At 41.4% G+C, this 23,153-nt stretch overlaps 1 protein-coding gene across 2 annotated transcripts; it reads right to left on the bottom strand.

The window, feature by feature from the left end:
• Positions 1 to 3,445: 3,445 nt before the first annotated feature.
• LOC148018126 (translocon-associated protein subunit alpha-like) lies at positions 3,446 to 6,588 on the bottom strand. 2 transcript variants are annotated; one of them, XM_087662104.1, is made up of 8 exons: positions 6,367 to 6,588; positions 5,681 to 5,833; positions 5,471 to 5,521; positions 5,292 to 5,380; positions 5,130 to 5,207; positions 4,772 to 4,975; positions 3,912 to 3,983; positions 3,446 to 3,794 (listed from the first exon to the last, which is right to left on the bottom strand). In XM_087662104.1, the coding sequence occupies exons 1-8, from the start codon at positions 6,446 to 6,448 to the stop codon at positions 3,726 to 3,728; spliced, it is 798 nt and encodes a 265-aa protein (XP_087518230.1). In that variant the 5' UTR covers positions 6,449 to 6,588; the 3' UTR covers positions 3,446 to 3,725. The 2 variants fall into 2 exon arrangements, with proteins under 2 accessions (XP_087518230.1, XP_087518231.1); XM_087662105.1 differs by having other exon boundaries at positions 3,912 to 3,980; positions 6,367 to 6,587.
• Between the last annotated feature and the right edge of the window lie 16,565 nt (positions 6,589 to 23,153).

Below are 23,153 nucleotides of genomic sequence, written 5' to 3' on the forward strand. Positions count from 1 at the left end.
CTATCAAGCTAGTCAATGTTTGTCGGCTCATTAGTGGAGTCTTAACACAACCTTTTCTATCAAGTTGGTCAATGTATGCCGCACTACGACTTAGGGATCTTAACACAGCTTATTCTATCAAGTTGGCCAAGGTCTACCCATCTAGACTTAGTTATTTTATTGTTTTTGCATTTCAGTCCACCCTCAACAGAATTACATTGGAGGAGTGGAGGCTTCATAGTCCTAACTTGACATTGGCTTTGGCACTCATGGCTTTGCATGCCAAGCTTTGAAGGCACAATCCCAAGTTATCACGCTATTAGGGTCAAGGTGTGGTGGCCCTGTTGTCGCCATGTTGTGTCGTGCCTTAAGGGAGGCAGTCCATTGAGTTGCTCCTTGCGTGGTCCTCCCTTTCTTCGTGTCATCACCTTGGGCCTTGGGGACTTGGGTCTCTTGGTTCGTTTACCAAGACACTTTGCCCTCATTGCCAAGTCACGAACTTGGGTTTTCCTTGGCCTCCTTGTCGAATCTTTCTTAATTTGCTTTGTACTTAGACAAACCGGTTGCTTCGGCTTGTCTTCTCACACAGAAGGTACGGTCTTGGTGCATGGCACCTCTTTGGCTCTTCTTAGCCTCATTTGGAGTTGAGGTTCTTGGGGAGGGGGGGAATGGGATGGACTAAGTCGTCACACTTAGACCGGATTTTGGTTTGCGGAAGTAGAGGTATCCTTGAGGTTCTTGGGGTGATGCCCATATGTGTGGTGCTTGGTGTGTCACGGATCCATAGGATTATGATGACAACTCCATGCACTGCTTGCTGCCTGAATGCCGAGATTTCAATCTTTACCAACATTAAGTATGGTCCTGACGGGTTCCATAGTCCAAAGCCATTCACCTTAAGAGTGAGTTGGAGAGTTCTCTAGGGCTCAACTAGCAAGGTTCTCTTCCATGGCACTAAGTTACCTTGATTGGACCATATTCCGAGCACTCCCTCGTGCTCTCCCTTCTTTGAGGCTTTGTCCTTTAACTCATTCTGTCCAAGCTCATAAGGGTTTGCCTCTTCGGGCTCAAAGGCGTAACCAATGACTCCATTGTTAAAGTGCACTTGGTTCCTACTTTGATCCCAGTTGGCTGGGATGGTATGTGGCCTTGGATCAAAAGCCTGGGTTGCTTCATCCTTAGCCACAAGTTGAGTTTGGGGGGTTTTGGAGGCCTCTTCATTCTCCTCTCTCATCTTGGCCCTAGCAACCTACCTCCGTTTCTTGGCGTTTGGTTTCACCTTTTGCTTTGTCTCATTCTCGTTCTCTTCCTTCTCTATCTTTTGCTCTTCTTCTTCCTGCTTGTTTTCTATCTTTTCTTCTTTGGCCTTCCTACCTTGATCTATCCTTTCTTGCTCTCCTTGTTCTATCCTATCTTCTTCCTTTGGCTTCCTAACTCTCCATACATGTTCCTTCAACTTGCTTTCTTCATTTTTTTTTCTTCTTGGTTAATCATTTTCCTAACTTTCTTCTTCTTGTGTTCTTCTACTTGTTTTCTCCTATCGTGGTCTAGCTTTTTTTTCTTTTCTAGCTTTTTACTAACTAGCTCTACTTGCTCTTCTATCTCTTTTCTTCTATTTTCTTGTCCTTATGGCTCCATCTAATAACTCTCTTTCTTCTTCTTTCCTATCATTTTCTTCTATCTTATCCCATATTTGCACGATTCTCTCCCTCAACTCTTTTCCTAGACTATCATCATTGAACTGTGAGGATTTGGTTGATTGTTGGGGTTGGGGTTGTCAAGGTCAAGGCGTACCAAGATCTAGGCTGAGCGCATCCTCCCCCTCTTCTTCTTTCTTTTCTTCTAATTCCTCTCTTCTTTCCTTTCCTTCACCGATATCATCATCTAAAGTAAAAGTGTTGGTTTCATGTAGCAGATACCTTGCCCCATGTGAGTGTTGGCTCCATGTAGTAGATACCTTGCCCCAAGTGCTTTCGCCCTTCCATTCTCATCTTCTAATTCTATCTCTTCATCTACTTATTCATTTCTTCTTCATCAAAGGTGCCTCACGAGCGTGCCAACATGACCTCACCCTTAATCTCAATGGGTGGAGGTGTTCCAAGATTAGGATCAAGCTCATCCTCCCCCTTCTCTTCTCCTAGCATTGGTTCTTCTTTCCACTACATGTGGGTGCAATGGTTCATCCCTCTAACATGTCCACCTTACTTCATCATCTTTTGTGTATCCTAACTTTATCATAATATTTTCTATCTTTGAATACATCCATTTTCCATCCTCCCTTCACATAGTATTCCATCATTTCTTCTCCTTCAACCCCTACGGGTTCGCATTCTCCAAGATAGAAATAGTCAATGTTGAGTTATTCTCCTTCAAGGTGGTAGTCAATGGAAATATCTTCAAAGTAGTGATATCCATCTCCTTTAAGAGGGTATTCGTTGTCGAAGTATTGGTCTTCAAGATGGCTTCGGTAGTAGTCGTCACCTTCTTGTTGGGAACGAGGTGTTCCAAGATCCGAGTTGAGCTCATCCTCCCCCTTTCCTTCAACTTCCTCTTCATCTAACCATATTTTTTCTTCTTTCACATGTTTTTGCTTCTCTTGGCTCTTTAGTTCTTCTTTGGTTGACTTTACTCCATTTTTCAATTCTTGGACTCTTTCAACACGCATCTGCTTCAAGTATAGTTCGGCCCTCTCTTTGGCTCCTGCAACTCTAGAGGCAATCTCCCAATCCCACCTCAGAATGATTTTCTCTTATAACTCCGTGTCGAGATCTTGGGCCATCTTCCCTTGCCATAGTCTGGCTCATTCACTCACTCAACTCGACATAAAAAGACAACACGATATATGAGAGCAAGGTATACTCTTGTATTATTCAATCAAAGAACGATACAACATAGACTCATCCCAAGACTACACCCTCATGATGCTACACATAAGAGGGTTCATCGCTGGATATAAGGAATCACACAAAGAGTGGAAACCAAGCAAGGCTCAGAGTCACTACTACTCCCTATATAGATGTTTCTGGCTCCAATGCCATGGTATAGCTACAAAGCCCACACCTTACCAAGGGGGAGGGGGAGAGGGAGGGGGAGGGAGGCACGTGTGAACGTGTTGGGCCGTGCGAAGGACGCCCCCATCGAGAAGCTCGTAACAGGAGGTTATGGAAGTACCACAACACAATGCACCCCACCCACACAACCTCCTGTTAATAGACATAATAGACGAGTCTAGATAGCATGGAAGAACCTATAGAAGGGGCTGAATTTTTTAGCAGTTTTAAATCCCAACCTTGTTCCAAAAGTTTTCTAAGTGGATACTTACATAGTATTCGAAACTTGTGAGTGATAAGAACCTCTTTTGTAAGCTTTCCTCCCATCCGTGGCAATGTAGCTCATCATCGTAACGAGCTTATAATTTTCACACCTTGATAGCAATAGCAAGAGCAATGTCATCTATGTTTCAAGCTTGAAAATTAAGATATCTATATAAAATTCGAGAATACTCAAACTATGTCAAATAACTTGTTCGCCCACTTGTGGGGAAGCATTGCTCTACAAAGAGCAAATGATAATAAGCCTCGATAAACAAATATGACCAAAGCCCCAAAAAACAAATATGACCAGAGCTTGATTACTCCATGCATATATTGCGAGATTGCCATAAATACAACTAATCCTTCCTCCAGCTACAAAATTGTAAGAAGTACATAACATTCATTCACAGTTGGATCATTATGTTATACAGCTCATTTTTTCCTCTTTGTTTTCGTGGGTTGCGAGATGCTTCGTGATGTTTTCTGAGTAAAGGAAGTTCCCTGCAAGGACAATTCAACCCCATCATCACCTATCAATCAATTGCTCCAGCAAAAGAAAACCTACAACCACCTATTACATTACACACATGGGGGGACCGGGGGGGGAGACAGACCAACCTGCAGCCATTCATTGTTGAGAGTTTCAGTGGAGCGTGTTCCAGTCTCAACTTTCTTGGTTCTCCGTGTCTGCTGGAACAAAAAAGAGGATATATTAGACAGTAATCATACTGCCCAAAGTGGCAACAGCAGTTTCATTTGAAAAAGACCCTGCAGCACAAAAATTTAACACCACAGATCTCTTACTACATAATCATGCAACCAACAAAAGATCACAACAAAACTGTGTAATCAGATGCTCAAGTGTCACATTTACAGGTCATTCCCCTACTTACAGTCCATGCCACAATGCTATAATAATCATTATACCCATGTGCAATACTTTGTACCTTGCACAACACAGAATTGGGTGCTTAATGTACAGCAATGAGCACTGACACTTGTGCATCAAGTCATATGTGCACATACAAAGAGTACCTGTGCACATTACACAACCAATCTTGGAGCTTGCTTGTGCTACACATACACATACTAGATAAATGATAGACAGAAATGACAGACACTACCCTTGCTTTTTCACTTCGACTACTTTTCAAACACTGAAGGTCATGAGCCATTACAAAGCTGCAATCTCTCTACTCAAAAAGCAGCCATATTCCTTTATAGAAACCTTAGCATGTCCAAGAACGAAATCTTCACCTGGCACTAAGAGCATAAGAGATTCTCTGCAATCAACTTCTAGGTACCCCAGTATAGATAGCTCAACCAGAAAACATATTGATCCAGCACAAACAGCCTATGATGCACGTGCCATACAAACTGTCTAACCTATCAGCTAAGAACGACCCATCAACAAATAACTGACTGACTAACAGTAGATATTCTGCCTGTACGTTTTTGCTCACAGACAGATGGCTTACCTTGGAGAGCTTTTGGACCTGGCCGTACATCCACATTCCCAGAAGGCCCACCAACCCTAAACCCAGAGTCACAAGAAAGAGAGTCTCCCCACTTACAAATCCACTGGCTTCCACCACTTCAATTGTTCCATTGTAAAAGACCGATCCATAAGACTGGCCATCAACTTCATAGATGATGCTGGCAGCCAAAGCAAAACTCCCTGGCTAAAGAGCACAAAAACAAGCAAACCATAAACAAGCAGTGCATAACTCAGATTTAGTGACCCCTAGACCAATGAAGATGTGAACTTGCAGTGGAACATCAAAATGACAGTTCTGTCTTCATATGAGGAGGAGAAAAGTGAAAGCAGGGCCAAACCTGGAGGTACTTGCTGACTGTAAATGTGTAGGGAAACGATGCCTGAATGGATGGAGGAACTGTTGCCTTGCCAAAGCCCTGAAGTTAAGGATCAATGAGGAGTCAATATCTCAACACCCCTTTCCATCATATATCTCAGCTTAAAAGGGTGGAAACACTCACCACAGCGGAGAAGTTTTGAACAACATATCTGTAATCATAGGGTAAATACAAACTTGCTGAGACGGAGCGGACATCCAAAGGCAAATCACCTGTTTGGACACAGGAACTTGTATTCGGTGATCTCCTCAAATAAAATGATATGGCATTAAACTCAATAAAAGCCTTGAAAGAAAACGCACCATTGTTTGAGACACCAACAATTATTTCAGCCGGTTCTCCAGCTGGGATTGCTGAAACCATCAAGTAGAATATCAAGGTTGGAGCATTTACTGATATCAATGTCAAATACAATTTCTTGTATTGGTAAACAAAGTGCCGTTAAGTAGCCATAAGAGTGCCTACACTGAATACAGTCATGAGTTTTTTCCGCCACGCACATATGTACTTACATTTATCAGAATGACCCGTGAAGTGAAAGACAGTCTTAACGCCTGGTGCTGGCTTAAGATCTTCTTGCCAGAACTCTTGGTCTTCCCCTCCAACTAGCCCCGCTTCAGCCTCTCCCACACCATTTATAACCTCGTTCTCCACATCAGTCTCATCTGTAAGGGCCAACAGTCAATAGAGACGCATTATCATTTAAACAAATGATTTTTCTACATCAGTATATGATTCTTATGCTTTTATCCCACTGGAAGTTGGAATTTCATTGGAGTACCAATAACTTATGAGTTAATCAAGACTCTGTTTCGATGAAATTCACCACGAAGGAATGGTTATTCAGCAGATCCACAAAGACATCCAATTAAAAGCCCTATTTGCAAGCACAGGTGATCAAGAAACAGAGGATATCATTTATCCTGACAGGCAACCTCATCTATATATGATTACGGATATGTTGTCCAGAACTTCTCAGCAGTGGTTAATGGCCTTTGGAAAATGACCATATGTGGTTAATCGTCTTAACTACGTCTTTAAAGATTTACAGATATGATTACATATCTTCAGAAAGTGAAAGTATGGCTAATGCCCTGAATGATTCATCCACTAATGTTAGTCTCCACACATGGAAGACCCTGGATATGGATTATTAACAGCTACTGTGAATTGAGCTCCACAAATTTAAGAAACATACCTTGAGCTGTGATACAGGCGACTGCGGAAAAGGCCAGAAGCAGAGCGAAGAAGAATGCGCAGCTACGCCGAGATCTGGCCATGGCACTCCCTCTTGAGAGGAGTGCCTCCTCTCTCTCTCTCTCTCTCTCTCTCTCTCTCTCTCTCTCTCTGTGTCTGCGTCTGTCGAGGTCGAGAGAGAGAGAGAGAGACAGAAGTCACTGGCCGGCGACGAAAACAATTTTAAGTAAACCAACAACAAAAGCTTAAATGACATATTTAAAACGACTAATTGTTATTTGTCATTTATCCATCTAGCCTATCCTAATACAGGGGTGGAGAATAGGTTAATGGTAAGATAAGAAAAGTAGGCTTCCTTGGTTAGCCTTTGGCAGGGTTCTCAAAATTAGATATTCAGTACGGTCGAACAACAATACTGCAAAGATAGAGAAAAAGCATGGAAGATCTTAGTTGAGCTTTACTTCAATCAATACAGTAGGTGAAATGTTGATGTTTTTTAACTTCATGTATTGCATATGACATTGTATCACGACCGGTGATTGAGTAGAACCCTCTCTCACAACCCAAGACATGTAAGCCAACGAGTGCCAATAAAGATTTGTGGCCTAGTGTTAGCCTCTCCAAACCCAAAAAATTTTGGCTTAAATAATATGACTAATTGTAGAATATTCATGATAATGTATTTCATTAAAAACTTCAATCATTTACCATAAGGTTCATATGGATAAAACAAACATAAATAACCACAAGACAGATCAATTCTTATTTGTTGACAAGGAAAAAAATGCCACAATAGCCACCTTAAATCAAAAGGTCTTCACACCAACTAAAATGGCCTCTCAGATAATCATGACCAACTCGTGAACTACAATCCACAACAATGCTTCCCCTCCCTTCTTTTGTCATCATCATATGTTTGCCCTTGTGGTACAGACACCCTATTTGCTAAAGGGAAAAGGGTGAACACAAGGGGAGGGGTAGAGACCACATGTTGGGATCGCATAAAGGGGCAGGCTATGGAGATCCTCATGTAATATTTGAAGAATAGAAATAAACAAAGGACCTGTGTGTTGCTAGTGGACTCAGCCTATTGTCCTATGCAACCATAAAAGGGGCTTTTATGCGAAAACTAGGACTTCAAAGACACAACACTATCGTAATCTTCTTGAACTTGGGCCACCTTGTGAGACCTTAAAAGGGCTTGTTGTGCAGAAAGCCAAAAATTCAAAAGCCAAAGCACATAATCACCTTCTGCTATAATGATCTTATGATCCTTTGAAGCCCCTTCTTGCATGACACCATGAGAAGAAAAATGTAGGCGTACTGGCACAAGTTGGTTTGTTTTTCCTTAACGTGTTCCTTTTATAGCTTAGAACTCCAAGATTCAGTTACAGCTGCCCAATTCCTGGCCGCCATCGCTCATTCTTCTTTCAAATCTATATCCGCCCCCCCCCCCCCCCCCAACAGCATGTCATTCCCCCCCACTTTTTATAGCAATTAGCTGCCTTAGGTATTGCGATGGTAAGTTAGTTGGCCCTCTCTCTTCAAATCTTTTATTAGAGCATCGCCACCTCCTAGTTATGCGCTATTGAATAGTGACTCTTCTCTAACGTCAAAAGCTACAGCCTCCTTTTCCATGGGAGTCTCTTCCCTCAACATGATCCATCTTTTTTTCCTAACTTTTGCATTTTCATAGTTTTTAAAGCTTTTCTCCTTCAATGCTTTTTTGCGTGAACCAACCCTTCTAAAGCTTTTAGAAACCACTACTATCTACGACTCCAAGCCTTAGTTTAAATATACATCTTTTTCTCATGCATTGTGAAATTTTCATTCTCATTTATCAATGTGTTTTACTTCCACATTCTCTTTACGGCCTCATGGTCACCCCTATGCCCAATAATGTTTGTGACCTCCAAGTAAATCTTTGTCAAGATCAATCCAACATTCAATACTTTTCGTATAATTCCCACCATAGTTTGAAATTCAACCTCGTGCTCACTAGGACTCTGAGGCCATGCCAACACAAATTGTCATAAGTCTCCAGTTGCTAAATCTCTAGAAAATGTATTCCTTATGTCCAACTTGCACACTAGTCTATGATTGCTCCACTTCAAATGGATGTAGTTTCCAACTTATGTGAGATCGATCAAGCTATCGCGAAAACGCTTGATATATTTAGCCCACCCCCAAGTCGGCAAACATTTATGTGCAACGGTACACCTAGATCAAAAATGAAAATAATCCTACTCTCATCATGATGACCAACAAAGAAGATTTTCCAAGTACCTAGATTGAACACAAAGATAAGTCCGCTCTCATCAAACTTCCCTCTAAAATTGACTTCTTGAACTCCTGGATCAAACACATAGATAACATATTTAGTATCCCATACAGGATACTTTTGTGGACCTGAAGATAATATAGAAGAACCATATAATTCATATGTAACGTGTCCACCTATTCCCTTCAGGACACGTTTTAGCAGTCCATCGGAAAGAGAGTCTAGAAAGCTTCGCTCGACACTCCCATGGAATGTTACGGGGTTTGCGATCTAGGACTTTCCGCGCCTGTCACGTAGCAGAAGTATTCTGGCCATTCCCACTTAGGACCGACCTGAATCAGGGTTTCCCCTAATGGTCACTTTCCTAAACGACAGCTAGCGTCGAACCCCAAGCGAACTACTTTACGCAGAAATGCCAGGGATGAAGCAGATCCATGCTGCACTTGGTTCAAGGAGAATGGGAAACGAGAGGGATACAAGGCTCAACCTCTCTGCCCATAAGGCATAGTCCCATTCCGTTCCCCTAAAATAGCATAAATCGGGATTCTAGTAACCTAAACTCTAGGTCAGCACCCTTGCTGTTCATTTCCGTAGAGAAGACCTCCTTGCTGTCCATTTCGATTTTGAGAAAAGTTCCCAGCCAACCGGGACCACCCATCCGTAGGACGGACCCATGGCCACATCCACCACACTTTCCTCAAGGTTGCTTTAGTTGTCTAATTACCTACCACATTTAGTTGGACATGCATCAAGCAGCTTCATTAATTAGCCAGTTAGACACTGGTTCCTTCACGTAATCTTAGCACTTGACATAGAAAAGCAGTGTCACACAAGTTCCTTTACAACAGGTTATCTTATTTATCTTTGGAATACATCTATAAAATCCATCCCGCAGGCTAATCCATAATCTGTCCGAAGGTCATCCATAATCCACCCGAAGGCTATCCAGCAATCCATAGGGATTACTAATCCAAGATTCCGCCCATAGACTAGTATGCGGACCTCGAGATCCAATCCCGAGTCACGTTGCCCTCTTGTGCAGGGCCCGGATGGCAAGGGATTTACAGCCAGAGCCCTCCCTAGCACCCAAGCGTCCTCCTACTCCAAGTAGCACTCAACGGAGAGACCTCACGCGGCGGGTTCGGTCCACGTTCCCGGTGCAGCTAATAACCCCCTTGGTTAGGGTCAGGCAGACAATCGAGGGTAACTGAAGTTGCCTCTCCCTTCAGGCCTTCAACCTGAAGCATTTAAGTATCCTTCCATCCTTTAGTTCCTTGAGCAAACAATGGAAACAGTGCTCCTAAACTGTTACAAGCACAATCAATTCGAGTGGTCATTTATTTGGCCAACTGCTAAGGAGTGAATCCTTCTCTCCGAATGTATCCAGCATTCGATCCGGGATCAATTGCGAATTGGCAAGATCCCCAAGGGCTTGTTTGTTAACCCTTTGTCCTTGGGTTAGGGCCATACCCTATTAACCCAACTTAACCAATACCTTAGGTTTTATTAACAGTAAATCCTGGCGACCATGTCGCTTTAAATTGGTTGATCCTTTGCTTCCAAGCAAAATTCATAACTTTCCTTAACTTGGCAATTTTTCCCAAGAAAGGTGATGTAACAGGATGATTACTCATCCTCTTGCAAGTTAAACTTGCGCAAGAACCTACCAACCTCATTCCAAGGAATGGCAAAACTCTCTTGTGATCAAACCGCAAGACCATGCGACGTTGCTGCTTGTTGCACAAGTGTCGCATCCATTCCATGGGATCATTTCACCCATTGAACGGCGTTTTCTAGTCAAGGAATTATGTTTAGACAAGAAGCAGGGTTTAGGGTGTCTTCTTACCCAATCCAATCCTAATTGCACTAGGCTGACAACGATCAGTCCTAAGGATTCCAAACTCAAACCGAGTTTTAATATTTGAACGAATGATCCTTAGGGTAGAAACCCAAGATCATTATGTGCATGAGCGTCCTCTTGACCCTACACTCCGTGAATGCGGGTTGGACCTTTGGGTATGCGGGTTTCGACTTGGCCACAAGTGCGAAACTAGGCCAAATCCTTAACGCTAAACCCTAGCTAGCGCTTGGGGTATTTATTGTATCGATTGAACCATGCCTATACGAATCCCTTGCGGGTTAGGTGATTTAGATAATTTGATCTACTTGTCTTGCGACAAGGATAAACCATTCCTAGATATGTTAACTTCATCTAAAGGAGAAGACTAGTTGCAACAAGTCACAATTCACGTAAGTACGCAATTCATTGCTTCCACGTACCACTAGATTCGCAATAACCCTAACTTTTCTTGTTAAGATCAAAACGTATGTTAAAGTGCGGCATAACTTCCATTGATCCTACTAGGACTTGCATTCAAGAATCATGCCCACAATTCTTTTTCTAAGCTTTTAAGATTTCATGCTTCAATAAACCATGCAGCCTTTCCCTAAATACAACTCTTGATGAATGAAATTTTTTGTACGACGAATGTGCAACATGCACTCCTATCCTAACTACAACATAGTGAAATTCATGCCAAAAAAACTAGAGTTAACCTATTCCAATTTACAATCACATTCCACACGCAAATTCCTAGAATCATTTCCGCGCTCTTCTATTTCCTACGGGGGTTCATGACTTTCCCTAATGAATCATTACAATGAAGATTTGTCTAAAAATGCGACATGCGATTAATCTTTCCATGCCTAGTCAAAGGTGCACTTAACAATTCAACCTTATAATGATAAGCAACAGTTGTTCTAGGCTCATCACTTTGAAATGCACGGAAGGCAACTACTAATAAGGTCGTAAGATGCATAGACAACTTACATTTTTTCGTTCATCACATTGAAAATACCAATGACCGATTTCATATCATGAGCTAATTCTAGTAAATGTTCAAATAATCAATTTATTTCCAATTGCATTTAACTAGGCTAGGTAAATTCGACATGCATAGGTGCTTCCTAGTCCATGAAATTATCATGCATAATGCATTACTTTTGCGAGGAATTAAAATAGTAAAAAAAACCTAGGTTTGTGGGTTCAGGGAAATATCCACGTGAATATTAGGAGAAGATCCTCCCGCAGGCGCGACTTGTGACTTCTTAGGGGCCATCGTAGGTGTGACTACGGACTTCCGATTTGCCTTTACCCTTACGCGATCGGTGAATTTGCTCGCCTTGGTAAGTAGCCTCAAGATCTTGCCCTTCTCCCTTGTACGCAGGAGATCCCTTCCGAAGTACGGATCCTTGAGAATACCGGCTTGCGGGATTTGGGCTTATGGAAGGCCTTGTGGAGCTTGGTTTGTGGAAATGGGGCTCCTACAAAAGCTCTTGGGAATAGGGGCTTTTACGAATGGAGTTTTGGAATTTGAGGCCTTACGAGGGGGTTTGCGGAAAGGACTCTTACGAATGGAGCTTGCGAGAATGGGGGCTTTATGAGCTTCTTTTAAAAACCCGGGGTGGCTAGGAATGGATTTATGGAGGTCTTGTGGGAATGGGGTTTAAGAGAGCCCCCTTAGAAGCTTCTTAAAGAAGCTTCTTGTTACGGTCAGAACCGACGTGGAAGAGGGAGGGGGTAATAACGAGGTGGAAGATGACAGCGTCAACACACTGCAATAGTGGCACGACAGATGGAATGGCGGCAGCGTGCTCAGCCCGGCAGTTGGCAGCAGACTGGGCAACGGCAGCAGCGGCGCCCTCCACCTCCTCCTTTGCTCACGGTGCAACACGGCATCAATAGCAACTTCCCTCTCTCTCCACGCAACACGGCGTCCTCTGCTTCCTCCTTCTTACCCCCCCACAAGGCTAAGGGGGGTTTATATAGCCCAAGGGGGGGAGTGGGGAGCTCCACCACGTGGGCTGTGCATGCAGTGCATGACTCCCTCCTAGCCCCATCCCTCCCCTCACTCCCTCTCCTCCAGCCATGCATCGGCTGGGGGAGAGGGATAAACATTAAAAAAAATTGCTTTAATATTATTCATGTTGCCCCTCCCAAGAGGGTGTTTACCTGCGGTTTGCGGATTTGAACCCCGGGCTCACTTTGCCAATGCGGAGGTCTCGATTTCTCGCGTACGGGTTACAGATTAAACTACCGAAAATTTCAATATAGAAGATAAACTTTGCATGAGGTTTACGCGGCATGCGTGGAGTCAAGTTTGGTAATATTTCGAGTGGGAATAGTACATTCTCTCCCCCTTGGAGGATTCGAGATGTCCTCATCTCGAGAAGAACTGGGGGTATTGTCGGTTGAGGGTGCTTTCTTCCATCCAAGTGGCATCCTCCTCGAGATAATCTTTCCACTGGACGAGGCATTCTCTCAAGGTTCTAGATCTCAATTATCTCTCCCTAACATCTAAGATCATGTTAGGCCGTAGCCCAAGGACTCCTTGGCTAGGCATTACAACTTGTTGGTCATCAAGTACATGGCTAGGGTTAGGTACATACTTTTTCAGTAGGCTAATATGGAATACATTATGAACCTTTAGGTTCTCAGGGAGTTGCAGTCTATAAGCATTGGGTCCTAGGCACTTGAGGATCTTGTATGGTCCACAATACCTTGGACTTAGCTTCTTGCAATCTCTTAAGGATAGGGAACTCTTCTTTGGGCGTACGTGAATGAAGACCATGTCTCCTTCCTCGAAGGTTCTACCTTGACGTTTCAAATCCATGTATGCCTTTTGTCTATACTTGGCGGCTTGGATGTCCTGTCTAATTGACTTCATTTGGTCATCCATCTCTTCCAGCATCTACCTTGAAGCTTCAACCCTGAAGGTTGGATCTGAGAAGTTTAAAGGACTTCGACACTCATGCCCATACAATGCTTGGAAAGGGGTCATCTGAATACTTTGTTGGTAAGAAGCATTGTAGGCAAACTCAACCAGTGGCAAGTATTGAATCCACCTTTTTGGTTCATGGCAGCAGTGTGCCCTTAGCGTATCCTCGATGACTTGATTGACTCGCTTCGTTTGACCATCAGTTTGGGGATGGTAGGTTGTATTAAAATAGAGTTGAGTCCCAATGGCTTCAAAGATAGCTCTCCAAAAGTGTGATGTGAAGAGGGAATCACGATCACTAATGATTCTTCTGGGCAACCCATGTAGCTTGAATATCTCCTTGATGAACAACCTTGCAATGTCTGAGGCTTTATAGTTTGTCTTAACAGGAATAAGGTGTGCAACCTTAGTAAGCATATCAACCACAACCATAATGGAGTTGTATCCTCCCTGAACTTGGGGTAGGCCAACAACAAAGTCCATATTGATGAATTCCCATTTCATTTGGGGAATGTCAAGTGGTTGCAACTTTCCTGGCATTTTGACATGTTCGGCTTTGATACGTTGACAAGACAAACACTCGGTGACATATTTGAGAACATCACCCTTAAGCCTCTCCCAATAGTAGCTCTTCTAGATTGCATTGAGGGTCTTGACATAGCCAGGATGTCCTGAGAAAGGGGAATCATGAGCTTCCCAAAGTATCTTCTGCTTGAGCGACTGGCTTGCCGGTATACATAATCTCGTTCTATAGTAGACAAGTCCACTACTAATGGAGAATTCATGATACTTAGCCTATAGCTTTTGGTCCTAATCTTTGATAGGGATCTCCCTTAGCATCTTTTGATAGGTTGGATCATGACATGCTTCTCTCTAGCTAGCTCGAGTATTGGGTTGTTTGGCATGGATACCTTTGTGGCTAGAGATCTAGCTGTTGATGGATTTTGCAAGATTAGAGAATTAAGGAATGTCTTATGACTGACTGCATCGGCAACTACATTCACATTTCCAGGTTGGTATTTGATTTCAAAATCATACTCCTCCAGCAATTCAATCCACTGATGTTGCCTCATGTTGAGCTTGTTCTGGGTAAAGATCCACTTGAGACTTTTATGATCCGTCACTAGGGTAAAGTTGTTACCCAACAGGTAATGTCTCCAAAGCTTTAGAGCATGGATGACAACTAATAGTTCTAGATCATGGGTAGCATAATTCTTCTCATGGCTCTTCAGTTTTCTTGAAGAGTAAGCTACAGGATGACCTTCTTGCATAAGCACACATCCTAAGGCAAGCGTGCTAGCATCAGTTACTACTTCGAACTCCTTATTGAGGTTCAGAAGTTTTAGGATAGGTGCCAATACCAAACTTTGCTTTAATCTACCAAAGCTAGATTGTTTGATAGTTGACCATGCAATTGATGTTTGCTTCTTTAGTAAATTCGTGAGAGGTGCTGGAATCAAAGCATAGTTTTGATGAAGACCCTATACTATCCTGTCAATCCAAGAAAACTGCGTATTTCTTTGACAATTGTTGGTATTGGCCATTCTAGAACATCTTTGACTTTGGTCGGGATCCACTAAGATTCCTTCTGCTGATACAATGAATCCCAGATATTCAATCTAACGTTTGAAGAATGCACACTTCTTCATCTTAGCATAAAGCTTGTGTGCCCTCATTGTCTCAAGGACAATGCGAAGCTGGGGTTCATGATCTTCTTCCTGTTTGGAATAGACTAAGGTGTCATTGAAGAAGACGAGTACGAAGTCATCAAGATATGGCCTAAAGATATCCTGCATTAACCTGTTGAAGGTGGCAGACGCATTCCTAAGCCCGAATGACATGACTAGGAACTCAAAGTGTCCATATCTTGTATTGAAGGCCATCTTTGGGATATCTTCTTCCTTGATCCTTATCTGATAGTAACCAGACCTGAGATCAATCTTGGAGAAGATCTTCGCGCCCTGAAGACGGTCAAGAAGCTCATCTATTCTAGGAATAGGGTACTTGTTCTTAATAGTTGATTGATTCAACCCTTTGTAATCAATACATAGTCGAAGCGTTCCATCTTTCTTCTTCTGGAACAGCACTGGAGCTCCCCATGGTGAACTGCTAGGACAGATGTAGCCCTGATCTAATAGCTGCTTGAGTTGCTCCTTCAGCCCAATTGCTTCCAGGATGGACATTCTATAAGGCTTCTTTACAATTGGCGTAGCTTCTGGCACTAGCTTGATTTCATGATCAACTTCCCTTTGAGAAGGAAGTTTTGTTAGCAACAGTCACATGGACTTTGGTAATGCAACCTTCAGGCTGCCTCAAACTGTCATCAACCATTCTAAGAATTTAGGAGGCATCCTTTTGGATTTCCAATCTTAATCTTTCCATGAATTCTAAATTCATAATTTTGACAAAGGATCCCATATCCATAGTGGTATGCTCCACTAGTATGTCGTCAATGTATGCCACTGCCCTTGGGGGTAATGCTTTTCAACATGTTCAAGCCAATTATCTCCCACCTGAGCTATTCTTTTATCCACTCCTAGAGATAACTTGGTTAACTGCAAGAGATGAACATCAGGCTTTAGCTTGCAAAGAGAACTCGCTAGATCAAATTCATGATAATTAGCAATAGTTCTTCTCCCACCAGACCATTCTTTCTCTTGGTGTTGAACAGGCTTTGGCTTCTCTTTCTTAGCTTTAACCTTCTTCATTGGCACAATAGCCTATTGGGGTCAGCTTTGTCGTTAGCAATGTTTAGAGGACCAGGTTCCACATCAAGGTTAAGGACTTGCATTCCCTTATCATCTTTTTGGGGCTTGCCTCCACACATTTTAGATTATCCCTATCACCTTCTTTAATATTTTTTCCTTTTTGTAATGGCTTGCAAATTGTAACCCTCAATGGCGTTAACACACATAGCTTCAATAAGGATGATACCACTACCATTATGCAACTCCTCTACAATAGCTTTTCCCCTTTATAGTATTTGTTTTGGTCGTTTATCTCACTGAAGGTTATTCCATTGTACTCGATGATTTATTGGAGTTGGTTGCTTACTCCCTTGTTGAAAGAGAGCTAATCTTACTCCAGTGAGTACTATCTAAATGACCGGACTTTCCACATATATCACATTTGACATTAGGGCAATTTCTCAAAAAGTGATGACCGCCACACCACTTACAATTGAATCTTGATAGACCACCCTCTTCAAGCATCGACTTCCTATCAAGTTTTGTTGCTTTTTTAAGAAATTAACATATATGGCTATTTATCTATATTGTTCCGTTATCATATCAATAAAATGCTTCATCATGTCCTTAAATAGTCTACTTGTTATTCAATTGGTCTAACTAGCTGATTAGGGATTAGCTGCTCTACTGATTGATTGGAATGACATTAGGGTTTGTCATTTGGCTTCCATTATTTAGTGAAGCCATTTGGCTAGCTTTTGGCATAGTCACATTAGAAGGAGCTAGCAACATGGGCACACTCTACATTATGCTTTCTCTCTCGTTCAAATTGATCATAGGCACCCCTTGACTTTCACTAGTCAATGACAAATTATTTTCGAGCCCTAAACCTAACTTCAAGTTTTCCATGGAGATGTAGGCCACTTGTAATCATGACTCTAGCTCCTCTGCTCATGTAATAGCAGTATCAATGTCGGCAAGAGCAACACTACTCAACTGCATGTGGATATTAAAATCCTAGCCCATGTAGAAAGTACTACAATTGAGCAGCAATAAGGATGGGAATATAGGTTTGCAATTTACGAAACACTTAATTTAGTTTCTTGGCATAGACTCAAACATTCTCATGAGGTTATTGACGTGTTACATTGAGAATACGTAGCCAATACTAACAACCTCTTTCAAGGGCAAACTCTCTTCAAAAAGTTGCAAAAAATAGATCAAATGTAGTTATGGTTTCAGCTTCCATGCTGTGATACCTACCGTAGCTCTTCTTTTCAAAGTCATGTTAAATAGCATCATCAAATGTCCCTCACCTTGGATTCGACAGTTGAACATTAACTTTTGGAACTCGTTAACGTGGAGCTTCACGTCTTCCTCTACTAACCCATTAAAAATGGGTAGAGGGAATCCTAAGATTGGCAAGTCTGGCATCCCTACAGGGATTGCAATAGGTTGTGCCATGACAACAATCGAATTTGCTAAGGGTCTCTAAACTAGTGGAACTACTACTCCACTCAAAGTGGGCTAATCAACTAGGAGAGGGGAAGTACTAGAGCTTCCTCCTCCTCCTAAAGAACTGCTCCTAGAACTAGGGTTGCTAAGACCCCTCCCTTGTAGGGATATCGGGTTGCTCCATTGAGGAGAATACTTCCTAATAATTTTGACTTGCTATCTAGCCCTTTCAGCTCTTTCTTGCTTCTAAACCTCAACTTGACGGTCTTTTGGATCTGTTTCATTTCCTTTTGGTATACACTAATCAACTGGTCCCTTTCAACCAAGATTCAAAAAAAACTGCCACTTATTAGTGGCTCTCGATAAATGCACCACTTGTCAGGACCAAAAATGGGCCTGACACTTGCTCTAAGGCTCTAGCAGGGCCTCTATGCTCAACCAAAACACCCCACGACCTTGCGGTTGGGAGTGACTGGAGGCTACACACATTGATCTAACTTAGACAAGCATTCGTATTGTTTATAGTCCAATGGATCCCTTCCCAACTTCTCACAGGAAGTACCCAAATAGATCGGTGTCTAGCACCTCATAGCACATACACCCTCGGTTGACTGTTGTGGGTCCACTACGGCTCTCCTATACCTCAAGGATTGGCCCCAAGATGTGCTGTTCAAACATAAAGCACATGTGTAACATAGTCCTTTCTTTATATTCATTCCAAGAGATAATTCAATTCTTACCAAATCGGACCACGAAGGGAATGAACATAATATCCCACAACATGGGACACCTTACTCCTTACGCTTTCAACATGGATCAACATTTAAGAAACCAAGTGCTATACAGTCGAGGAGTTGATACTTGTTTGATACCATGTATATGTGATTCAATGCAAAGTTCTTATCATTCTCTCATGCAAGAAGGAGCTTCAAAGGATCATAAGATCATTATAGCAGAAGGTGATTATGTACCTGGGCTTTTGAATTTTTGGCTTCCTACACAACAAGCCCTTTTAAGGTCTCACAAGACAGCTTGAGTCCAAGAAGATTACAATAGTTTTGTGTATTCAAAATCTTGGTTTTTGCATAAAAGCCCCTTTTATGGTTGCACAAGATAGGCTGAATCCACTAGCAACATGCAAGTTTTATTTTTTTTTGTTCTTCAAGTATTACATGAGGATGCCTCTATAGCTTGCCCCCCCATGTGGTCCAAGCATGTGAGCAGTGCCCCTCCCCTTGTGTTCACAAAATAGTACCACAAGGGCAAACATATGATGATGATGAAATAAGGGAGGAGAAGCATTGTTATGGATTGTAGTTCACGAGTTGGTCATGATTTTCTAAGAGGTCATTTTAGTTGGAGTCAAGACCTTTTGATTTAAGGTGGCTATTGTGGCATTTTTTTCCTTGCTGACAAATAAGAGTTGATCTATCTTTAGGTTATTTATGTCTATTTTGTCCATATGCACCTTATGATAAATGATTGAAGTTTTTTATGGAAGACATTATCATGAATATTCTACAGTTAATCAAATTATTTTAGCCAATTTTTTTGGGTTTGGAGAGGCTAACAACAAGCCACAAATCTTTGCCAACACTCCTTTGCTTAGATGTCGGGTTGTGAGAGAGGGTTCTACTCAATCACCACTCCTGATATATCTTTTTTGGTGCCCCCATTGAGTGCCAAAAATTGACTTTTTTTGGTATTTGTAAATTGTTTTGCTTGAGACCATGTTTCAATGGCTAGTTCTTTTCCAGAATTTCACAGTATGAAAGGAGAGGATCCGCAGTGATTCCTCAAAAAATTAGAGCCTGGATGCATCATCTAGCAAATAACTGATTCGACCTTGAAACTTCAAAGTTTAAAAATTTGGTTGTTGGATGAAGGTAGAAATTGGTTTGAGGATTATGAAAAAACTCTCAGATTGAGAAATCCTCCTGTTCTTATGAAATATAAAACTACTAAACATGCATTTCTTAATCGATTTAAAGAAACCAAAACTTTCCAAGACCTTTGGTGAAAAATAGAAACTTGCCAGAAAAAAGAAGACTAGACCATAGAATTTTTCACCCTAGAATACACCCAACTTTGGGACCATTGGAACACATCATTAGGCCCAAGAGAGAGAGAGAGCACTCAAAATGTTAAAAATAAAACATTTTGTGGAAAAATTACAAGGAGAACTGAGAACTAAATTAGAAATTAACGAACCAAGCACATTTGAAGCAGTGATGATCACCATAGAAATAGAAAGAAAATTTGAGAAAATACAAAAGAGAGAACCATTGAGAGAATCAAACATAAAAAATAGAGACCAAAACTGGAAAGGGGATAGAAAAAATTATCAGATTTTAGCAATACAGAATACTCAATTAGCTCTAAAGGTTGAGGATCAATTGTTTGGGAAAATGCAAAACATGAGATTAGGAGCATGGAGAGGAAGACCTTGGGGAAAAGGAAGTGGGGGACCTATAGGACAGACCAGTTAGGAAAATTTAGGAAGTGGAAGAGGAGGAAATGGGAGAGGATATTTCTAAAGACTAATGCTGACTTGTTTTTCTTGTGGAGAGATAGGTCATATAAGTACGAATTGTCCTTATCCACCTAGAACATGAGGGGATATGTATCGTTTACCTCAAAATCTTCCAAATAGATAAAACAATTATGGGATAGAAATAAAACCCATACCACATCACAAGCACCAAGGCCAATGGAAGAAGAGAAAGGGAAAAGTGCCATAATTGTATTCTTCTAGAAAAATAAAGTGAGGAAAATAAGACACTTGATATGATGCCCACAATAAAAAGGAGGAGAGATGTAAAGAAAGATGAACATGTGACTAGTAAGGTTGGTGAGGAAAGAGAAGGAAGAAAGATAAAGAAAGGAGAAAAGAAAGAGAAGAAAGAAGAAAATAAATCAAGAGCACCCAAGAAACATTATCATGCTTCCAATGTTCCATTAAGGGAAGGGGAAAGTGATTGTGACTTAAACTTCATATTAGAGAATGGGCATAATAGCCAATTGACTAGATAATGGTTCTAGTATTGGATGGATGATAGTTTTAACAATAGCAGTTGATGAACTAGGATTCTAGTATGGAGGGGTTGCAATCTTTGCTGGAAGAATATGAAGCATTGTCCTTGCAAGGCCTATCTTTTGGCTCCATTTGTGAAAGCACAAGCTCTTCCTGGTTTGTATCCTTTTCCAACTGCTATAGGTAGGGGTCCTTTGAGACCTCCATCTCGCTCAACAGGTCATTCCCTTGGAAGAACTGGGCCAAGAGGAAGAACTATTTCCACCAAGGGGCTAATGTCAGTTCAGCTCCATTTCCAAGATAGTACACGCCCATGCTTCTTTTGTGTTTTTTGAAAACTTCTTAGATATAACATCAATTTCTATTCATTCCACTATTCAGAACAATGATAACAATGAGCCTCATATTTCTTGAACCTCTCAGACAACGGAACCACTAAGGATTGCCAACAATGAAAGAACAAAAATCATGCAGTTTTTTGTGCATGTCATTGTTGTTTTGCGAGTGGTGTGATCGATGATAACTCTCTCACACAACCCAAAAATGAATGACAAGGAGTGCCAATTAGACCTTGTCCAAATACTACACTAAAAGAGGATTTTTGATCATTTACAACCAAAACACCAGCAAAACTAATCCAAAATATACAACAACTATGCCTCTTGTAGACTCAATTACATCGAAAACACACACAATGTAGAGCATCTAAAACCTTGAACAAAGTTAAAAATAAGAGTGCGGAAAAAACAACTACATACAATCTTCATAACTCATCGGGGTTGTGGTAATGCATCAAGCCTTAAACATCAGGCGTGTGGAAGTTCGACGAACACACACTAAAATATGAAAGCTTATGTATGACCCTCCTCTTCTCTCACATAAGAGGCAAGAAAAACCAAAAACACAAGAAGCGCCCTTTCCTCTAATTCTTAAGGGGTTTATATAGTTGTCTCTCTTTCTCTAACACACCCAAAATCTTTAAGCTTTGTGTTTCATGAAAAGCTTTAAGCTTTTCCTTTTTATTTTGTTGTTTTCAAAAAGCCTTAAGGTTTTTTCATTTTTTTTTTTCCCTTTTTGCAAATTGGCTATCATCTCTTTGTTTCCTCTATGTCAACATTTGTGGCTTCCGTCTCAACCTTTGTGGTTCTTAGCAAAAGTAATTCTTGCAATCATTAACAACTTCTTCTTATGCATGTGATGGTCGGCCTCACCCTGTGCTTCCTGATTGGCCCATGGTCAATAGTTTTCCTTCTGTCATTAGTCGACAAGCATCATCTAGTCCTTACACGCATCTAATGTGATGTGTAAATTTATTACAATCTCCTTCTCTATCTCAGCTTGGATAACAACCATGCTATAGTATCCTCCAAAAGAAAATCAAATCAAAAAGCTAGAAGCTTGCCCCCCCTTGAAGACTGATAAAAACGTTGATCACAATGGCCCTTCTTGATGACTGAATGCCTTCTCTCTCTTCAAAATTTGCAACTAGACGTCATTGTATTGGCGTCTACCAGGAATGCGCACAACTCAACCCTATCTGCATAATTTAGCATCCCTCAAACCTCCAATTACTTTTTGAACAACAACCTAAATAAACTAACATGTTGGTTGTAGCCAAGGGGCTACCCTTTCTTCAAAATGTGATATTTCAATTGAATATGTGCCAAATTCGCTTGTGAATCTTTCAATGGCCCATCAATCTTCATGGAAGAGAAAGGTCTTGTGTTGTCGTGCCGCTACGCGGACACAGTGTGGAAAATATTGGAGTGCATCATCATCCATCTTTCTTATTTATCTTACTGTCAGTGTCCATAGTATGGATGGTTAAAAAATACTAGATTTTTGGACAACTGTAGCCTATTTTTGATTTTTTGGATATTATTTATTATAAATATCCTAAAAAGCTATGGAAAACTTCTAGAATAGGGTAACGTGTAGAAAGCAAGTGGATTTTTAGCTAGTTTGGGATATCTCATGCAAAAAGAAGGGCTTTTGAAATCACGTGGTGTGCGATCGCAGTTTACAAGTAGCAAATAGTACTTCGAACTAGGAGAAGAAGAAGCAGCAATCCAGGAAATTTCTAACCAAGTATCCTAGAGTTTTACCCCCCTTTCGGAGCCAACAAAACCATCAGATGAGTAGTCTGAGCAGCAGAACCTAATGTTTGATGCATGTTTTTGGTCTACAAGGGAGCTCTAGGAGATCTAATGCTTGGAGATTTCTTTGTAGCCTTAGACAAGGATTTTGTTTATCTTCTCAGTTCTATCAATACATAGTGCTTTGATTCTTTGAGCTTTGTCTTTATCTTGTGTACCTCTTGTCTGTTCTTTCTCTTCTCTTCTATCTCCTATTCTCTACTTCCTTCTATCTCTGATTCCCAGTGGATATGACCCTTTGACTAAAACTCCTCCGACATTGATGAACCCAATGTGAAAGGTCATCGAAAGGAAAGACAAGATGGGAGAACCTTCAAGCACAATTTCTAGTGATGTGCAGCAATTAGTGCTGAATATGAACATGCTTATGCAAGTACAACAACACCAATAGGTGATG

This window comes from Lygodium microphyllum, chromosome 21 (assembly GCF_053477565.2).
Source record: "Lygodium microphyllum isolate KBCC chromosome 21, Lygodium_microphyllum_v1.1.10, whole genome shotgun sequence".
Taxonomy (NCBI): domain Eukaryota; kingdom Viridiplantae; phylum Streptophyta; class Polypodiopsida; order Schizaeales; family Lygodiaceae; genus Lygodium; species Lygodium microphyllum.

Excerpts from the sequence above, each read along its gene's own strand:
- LOC148018126 (XM_087662104.1), bottom strand. The coding sequence starts at position 6,448 with ATGGCCAGATCTCGGCGTAGCTGCGCATTCTTCTTCGCTCTGCTTCTG. Across the intron at positions 5,208-5,291 it reads TTCAAAACTTCTCCGCTGTG|GGCTTTGGCAAGGCAACAGT; the intron begins GTGAGTGTTTCC and ends CCTTAACTTCAG. Across the intron at positions 4,976-5,129 it reads CAGTCAGCAAGTACCTCCAG|CCAGGGAGTTTTGCTTTGGC; the intron begins GTTTGGCCCTGC and ends TGTGCTCTTTAG.